Genomic DNA, 8,024 nt, shown 5'->3' on the forward strand with positions numbered 1-8,024 from the left:
TGCACTTTGTATTGCGCTTATATTTTGTAAGTCGCCCTGGATATGGGCATCTGCTAAGAAATAATAATAATAATAATAATAATAATAATAATAATATTAGGAATGGCCAAGAAATCTACCAGAAGACATTGGGTGTACAGAATATGAATCTTTAGTGTGGCTATATATAATTGTACTGATCTGTGTAATCCAGTATAAAAGTGCAGACAAAGACTTTCATTTTCAGAGAGAGGACACTAGGCAACATTGGGTTGAAAAAAACAAAGACCTACAAGGTTGATTGTTAAGATCACCAGGAAATGTATACATTACAGAAGCTGTTGCTGCATTTAGCAAAGCAAATCCACAACAGTCCCACAAGTGTTCCTGTTTCTGGGATGGCAAATGGTGTTGCCATCACTCCTGCCTTCTGGTGGAACCTCTGTTCTTCCACCTTTATAAGAGGAAAGCAGCATGGACCGCAGGCTACAGTTCCTTTAAAAATATAGAAGTGAAAAGAACGAGGAAAAAACAACCCTCCCCCAAACAAAAAGTGAAACACATTGTATCCAGTGCTATTATGTTTTAGGTGTGTTTTCATTGTCATTATTTTACAAAATGTATAATTTGTTTACTAATAACTGTACATGCCCTTTCAATACAAAAATACATAAATAAAGCCTCAATATGTAAAGCATTCCCATTGCTGTTCACCAATATTTTTTTTAGGCATAGTTTTCATTAAATTCTGTAATGAAAGATAGAATAACTGAGGGACTTTCCAGCATAAATGACAATGCAGGCAAGTAGTTATTTAAAAATAAGTCTGTGGCGAATCTGTAAGGCAAATTATTATGATTAGTAGTAGTTATTATTATTATTATTATTATTGCATCAACAAGCTGTATCACACTGCCCTCAGCTGCATGCACACTATTACCCATTAGCCTTCAGGGAGAGCTCAGTTTGGCTGCATCCCTCCAACTTAACCGTCTCCAGATTTGCAGAATGCAGATGTTGCATTTCTTTTACGTTTCCGCAGTGTCACGATTTCCGTTTCCAGCTTAAATTCAGAAAAAACAGATTCATTTAAAGTTTGAAGTCGCTAGACTACTTTTTTTTCTTTTAGGAAAACTTTTTTGCAGTACATAAACTTCTGTTTTCCCTATTTTTAACCGGCGCGATGGGGGACATAGAAGCTCCCGAGTCGACTGCCGCACCGCAGGCTGCTATCAGAGCTCTTCTCCCGGACAAAGCTTTCGTCACCTCTCGGAAAGGGCAGCTGCTTATAGCTGAAGTGGTAATTAAATGTATTTATTTATTGTGCTTTAGATGTTATCCGTCAGTTAAACTTCCTTTGCTGATGCTTTTTTTATTTTACGGCTAATGAATTGATAGATTTTCACCGATCTGCAAGTGATGTTTCAAGTTTTGAAAGAACAAAAGCAATTTGAAAGTAAAATACAAGTTTAATTAATCTAAACAATGGCCAGGTTACATTGCATTTGTTAGTATTGTGATGCATTTGGTCTTTTTGCTAACTCTAGATGTCATCAGTTTAGTTGCATACACGCATCTAAGTTAGCTGATATATATATATATATATTTTAGTCTGTTTCTCCATTCAACACAAGCTTTTCATTGTGTGTAGGGAGGGGCGCCTGATCAGAAGTTAGCATATAGCCTTGTACATAGATTCAGATGCAGGTTGAATTAAATAAGTAGTTATCCATTTGTTACAAGAATCTAAATAAATAATGGGCAACATTAACTGTATGTCATGCGAGTAACGTTTAAATTAGGTACAAATGTGTGTTTTCTTTTAGAGAAAGTTACACACTGGTAGGAAGTGTTTGAATGAGTTAGATTTAAAAAATACAGTGTGGCTTAGTAACTTCATATTGTTAGCATACATGTCTTACAAAGACAGCTCAAAATGATGTTCTTTTACACATTACTGATGACATTAAGGACAACATATTTTGAGTTAATTTTAATACAGACTGTATGATAACATAAGTAGAGATAAAGCCACTGCTTAAATATGAAGCAGAGACTGTGCCCACACATAGTGTGTCAAAATGATTTTTCATGTGCGTAGTATTTCAATACATTAATGCAGATTACTATAGACTAAGGTACATAATTTTTAAAACATTTTACATTGAATATATAATACATACTGTGTATGGTAGCTAAACCCTCACCCAAGCATCTCATTAGCTGTTCAGTTCTGCATATATTCGATTAGTTATCAACATGCTGTTTAAATATATAACAGTTCTTACACCCATGAGCATTTCCTTTTTCTTACCTGAGTAACTGAGCAATCTCTATTTATAGCACCAGAGAGAAGCATTTCAGTGACCACTGAGAAGGTCCTGCTGTGCTGTGTGATAAGGCTGGGGCATGTTTAAGAATTATCTCTGTGTAAATGATGCTCACAACTCCAATGAGATTTAAGCAAAGAAAATGCTTACAGGGCTATCTCACATGACTCACCAATATTAATAACTAGTGTGGAATTATGCATGTCCCCTCACTTGCAAAAAAAAAATCCTTAAGCCTACAAAGCTTTTTTACTGCATGCAAAAATAAGGAGCTTTAAGAACTTAGAAACTTACTTTCATATGCATACACTTCTAATCACACCTAATGTTGTCCCTTTATGTGTATGATTAACAAAACCTCAGTTTTGCAATAGACCTGAGCTAAAAGACACAAATACAACATAGCTTTTATGCTTAATCTTTTGCAGATACAGGAAGCAAACTCCCTTTCAACACTGCATTCTGTACAAACTAATTTTATAGGCCTTTTACAAAATACAAAACATCCATTGGGAAAAGAGACCAGTCAAACACCACGAGGGAGCAGAAATTGCATGGTGATGAATGTTAAAATACAAAGAGTTGCACTGTTGTACTGAATATAGAGCAAAGCAACTGAAACAAACAAAAGTTAAAGCTAAAATTGTAGGCTTTAATTACAAGAACAGTCAGCTTGAACTCTGGCATGCCATTTTCAAAACTGTTTTTAAATGTATGGCTTTGTATTCGATTGTTTTAACTTGGCCAAAGGTTTCATAAGTGTTAGCTATAAGCAGATACATAAAGTTAAGACGCATTCTTTTCTGAATCAATTTTATATTTGCCCATTTGGAGTTTTTGTTTTGTAACATGTTATCCACACAGAGGTCTTGAATTGTACAACTTTTTCAGATTGATTCAGTAATGTCATACTACAGCCAATGAATTATTGGCAGTTTGTATGGCAGTTCCTTGCAGTGTTGTTTCCATTCTGCAGCAGATTAGTGAACTCGCATTAGTGACAGAGTGAGATGAGGAAATGGAAACTTTGCAAGAACTGTTAAAAACATAAATGTCGTAGCAATGGAAATATATATGGTCTTACAATGCATTGTGTACAGTCAAAGAGCATACGTATGGTCTGTTACAATTTGGAAACCATTGCTGTTTCCTCAAAGGACAGTGGCTGGAATAGCAGTTTATTTTTAATGCAGGGAGTTTCCAATACTGTAATGGCTTTGCCTATGTAAATCCTCTGTACAGGGGGAAGATTATTTTTGTGGAACTATAAGAAACATTCCTAGGCAGTAAAGATGTAACTCTGCTTAACTATTAGTTAGCACTCTGCCAGGAACACTGGAGGGGAAATGTCTTAGAAAAATGTGTTAGTTGCCATTGTTAGAATGCAGCTGGAATGACACTCAGACACCACAACATTTTTAATTACGGCTGGCAGGCTTTGTTTGCAGTTTTTATGCAGACAATTATTTGAAGCTTGCATTCAAAACAAACAAATTATTTAGTGAACAATCACCTGCTACAAAATCGAATGCATTATTTTAATAGTTTAAATCAGTTTAATTTAAATTAAATCATTATTTGACACCACATACCATGCAGTCTTTAAAGGGCCTTCATAAACTGTTGCACTTTAAAAGCACAGTGTGTACATTGCCCACACTTTGTAAGCTCTAACACCTTGAGGATGATAGATATCATAGTTTATGGCTGTGCAGATTTCATGACAAGACATTGACCTTCATGGGGTTTCTGGCAAAGGCCCAAAAACACAAGAGTTTTGGTTAGTCTTTAAGGTAGTATTTTCAGCTATCTGGTTTTGGTCTGGGAAAAAAAGTGCAATTGTACATAGAGAAAAGACTAACAGTATATACTGAAAATACACCACAACACACATACCCCCCTGGTCTGTTCAATAGCCTTATATGGACAGTTACTTAGTTACACTGATGTTAAGTTTAAACAACCACAAAACAAGATAAATAACAGTGCATGTGTAAATTCACCAAACGAATGATGGCTAATTTATCAGAATGCCAGTGTGTGACTGCTTTCACTTCTCACTGCGCTATGGTTTATGTTACGGGTTCATTGACTCTCCCCTCCACAGGCTCTGTGTTTCATCACCTTCATCTGCTTTGTGGCGTCGTCAGCCGCAGCCTTTGTGACGGCTCCTCTGGTGGAATTTCTCATGGCCTTCTTCCTGCTCTTCGCCTATTCCACCAAGTTTAATGAGCGATTCAAGGGCTTCCACTGGCCACTCATGGTTAGTCCTCACTTTTCTATAACAGTATTTCACATGGAGATTCACCGGGACCACGGACAAAGTTTGCATTTCCATGTTATTGTTTTTGTTACTCTTTATTTCATCAATCTATATATTTTCATTGACGCCTTTTTGTCCCTTTAGGATTTTCTACGGTGTGTCAGTGCATCAATTATATATTTTATTATTTCCATAATTGCAGTCTCCAGGTATACAGATGCGGCATCAAAGGCAGCTGGGGTGAGTATCCATACTGCCATTGTGGAAGGCTAAACCATTTTATCTGAAAGAATGTAATTTATTTGAACTTTTCTGTTGTAAAATGTCTACATTGTAATTTAAAGACATGTGGAATTCCTCTTATTTAGCTTGTATATTTCATTCATTTCGTTTCATGTATCAGTTCACTAGAAACAGTTTTGTTTTTCTTGGAGATTTACTCAGTGATGTATCATCTTACACTCACTTCAATGGTATATTAATATCATACACATGTTGACCACTCTCTTTGCAGGTGTTTGGGTTTGTGGCCACTATAGTTTTTGCGTTAGACTTTTATGTCATCTTTAATGACCTGGCTAATTTTCTGAAGCAAGGGGGGGACTCCACAGAACCACCTCAGACAGGTAGGCAAGGTTAGTATTACTCTTGACAAGAGTAAAAAAATAAATCATGTAAGCAACTTCATTTAATTTCTTTCTTTCTGCAAAACACTAGGAGTAATTCACCAAAATAAATAAGTATCTTTCAACAGAGTGATAACAAGGTATCTAGGATTATGGTAACTGAGCCAATGTATCATACTCTGTCGTCACAGAGGAGGGATTCTGTCAGACAAAACTGGCAGGCACTTAAGATGTGTAGGGGGAAAAGTAAAGTAAATACCACTGAATGATTTTGAAACCAGTAACATTAAAAATGTTTTCACACATCTCAGTAATGCCACACAGCAGCTTTGTCAACACATAACTTTATAAAATACCTTTGGCTTTTTTTTACAATTCTTTTAGCATGATAGCAGTATATTGAGGGCTAAAAAAACCACACTTAAGTGTATAGGTTTTGCCTAACATGTTTCTACAGGAAGTTTAAAGCATTGTTGTGTGCAGCTGTCCATGCCAAGTCCTGTGTCCCCCATGGCTGTCATATGTAAATCTGCTTTCCAAAAATATTTGTTTGTCTGCCTTTTGTGGTTCCTTTTTTTTTTTTGCATCAGTGTTACTGTTTTTGTGTTGTAGATGAAGATTCGGACTCAGATTCTGACTGAATAAATGGGACCCCTGCTTATAACTGTTGACACCACTTGACAAGAACACACCAGACTGACCATCAAGATTGGAAACTCTCCAAAAGAAGCCTAAAAAGAGGTCCATAAGTATTTGACATTTTACATCGAATTGATCTAAAAATCTGTTTCTAAGTACTGCTCTGATACTATGAAAGCATTCATAATAGGGCCATGAATCCATGCACAGAGGTAGTAAAACATTTTATAAAAGGCTTTATGTTTTTTTGTTTTAAATACATGCTTGATTCATAAGCTCTTTGAAATTACTTTTGTTTGGTTGTAAATCATGATATAGTATGTCCGTTTTTGTAGTTTTGATTTTTATGTTTAAAGCCATTGTGTGGGGGTTGGAAAAAACACTAATTTTCAAATTGTATACATTTGAATTTTTAGGAGAATCCTTTCATAGATTTCAGTTTCTTGGGAGGTTTTTTTTCCAATGATAATGTTATAAAACAACAGTGCTTTAACCTCATGTCTGTGTGGGCATTTATTTGCCAGCCACATTCATAATATTTTTTTTTATGTACAAAATAATTATACTTGTATCAAAGAAAAGGGCACCTATAATATTTTTGGACATATTGAAAGTTCAAATGTATAACATTTTCTATTGTACAAAACTATGTGAAAATAAGAATGTATCCAGAAATAGTTTCAGAGGTTGTTTGGAAGAAACATACATTTTTGCTGTTGTATCTACATATTATACATACTCACTCACATTACATAACATAATGTACAGAATACCCACTTTTCACATTCGAAAGTCTGCAGTGAATTTTAGAATAACAAATGCACACATCTTCTCATAGGATGTGGTGGTGTTGAGCTTTGCAGAATAAATAAATATTGTTAATAGTAAACTAATTGAAATCTATACATGGAAATAAAGTGTAAAAACTGCCTCTGAACAGAATTCCTTTAGCAGCTGGTGTGCTGGTTTCACCATCTGCACATGATCAAGACTGGAATTTAACCCAGGCTTAAGAATTAATTAAACTTAGAATATTTGACAAATGTTTTAGCCTTTTAGCCTTAATGAATGCAGCTCTGTTAAGATTTATAGCTTGACTCATGCAATTAATTGCTTTATTTCTAGGCACAGTTTCTACTGCAAATGTATACACAGGTTTTAAAAATACATATTTAACAACTGACCTGCACTCAGTGTGCTGCCTTTAACTACCTGCTATACAGGTAGAGCCCTTAATATTCAACATTTATTTCCAGATACAGCCTTTAAAGCTGTATTTCATGGTCATGTACTTTCTATACATACTTCATACTTTATCCATTCTCTGTAGACTATTTGACTAAATGTAAGAAATCATGCTGAAAATTAGGTGATTGTACACTGTGTTCACTTAAAATGGGTACAATTACCTTGATATAAACATTAATTGTTTTGTGGGCTGGGGCCATCACTAAAGGGACAGACAACTGCACTTGACTGACTGTGAATGACAACATTCTTACTTGTCAATTAAGAAATGTTGAAATAAAAATTGTTTAAAGGCAGGCAGGTTTTAAAAAAACAACAACAGGATTTTAGATGGTGGATATGAAGTAGTTTTGCCAATGCTGATGTGTATATATATGCAGATTTTTTTTTTTTTTTTTTTTTCCTCGATGGGAAAAGTACCACTAGTGATAATATATCATGTTTATACCTGCTAGGCTACACCTGTGGTTATAAGAGTTCATTCAAGTTCCACAGTAGGCTGGAAACAGAAAAGTGCTATATGTTGTGATTTATTTTCAAGACTACTTCTTCCAGACTGCCATCCTCAATTATGTTCTGTCCTGACTGTGCAGTATTTCTTCAAATCCATCATAAAACTGATTGTTAGAAAGAGTCTTGTCTTGTAATTTTTGTACATGATGTCAAAAATAAGTAAACAAATTTCATTTTCATTTTGGGGTTGAATATAATTCTCATGTTTTTTGTTTTGTTTTGTCCTAGTGAGAAATACATTTAAAGCAGTGCAACAAAGCTAAGTAGGTTACCTTTGCAGAAGTCAAACCTGTTTTTGTATAGATATTTTTGTGGGGTCTCTTCCATTATGCACAAGTTCTAGACCCCAACCTGTCCCTTTTCAAGATGATAAAGATGCCATGGTTCGTAAACCTATACCTACATTTGTATAAAGGAAAGTAAAAA

General features: G+C 35.0%; 1 protein-coding gene across 2 annotated transcripts; it reads left to right on the forward strand.

Moving 5' to 3' along the window:
• The first annotated feature begins 951 nt into the window (after window positions 1-951).
• cmtm3 (CKLF-like MARVEL transmembrane domain containing 3) lies at window positions 952-7,777 on the forward strand. Of its 2 annotated transcripts, none has more exons than XM_066713729.1 (5): window positions 952-1,279; window positions 4,417-4,572; window positions 4,717-4,812; window positions 5,087-5,198; window positions 5,811-7,777. In XM_066713729.1, the coding sequence occupies exons 1-5, from the start codon at window positions 1,163-1,165 to the stop codon at window positions 5,837-5,839; spliced, it is 510 nt and encodes a 169-aa protein (XP_066569826.1). In that variant the 5' UTR covers window positions 952-1,162; the 3' UTR covers window positions 5,840-7,777. The 2 variants fall into 2 exon arrangements, with proteins under 2 accessions (XP_066569826.1, XP_066569824.1); XM_066713727.1 differs by having other exon boundaries at window positions 953-1,279; window positions 5,087-5,207.
• Window positions 7,778-8,024: the final 247 nt, after the last annotated feature.

The sequence above is a fragment of the Amia ocellicauda genome, chromosome 9, assembly GCF_036373705.1.
Source record: "Amia ocellicauda isolate fAmiCal2 chromosome 9, fAmiCal2.hap1, whole genome shotgun sequence".
Classification (NCBI taxonomy): Eukaryota; Metazoa; Chordata; class Actinopteri; order Amiiformes; family Amiidae; genus Amia; species Amia ocellicauda.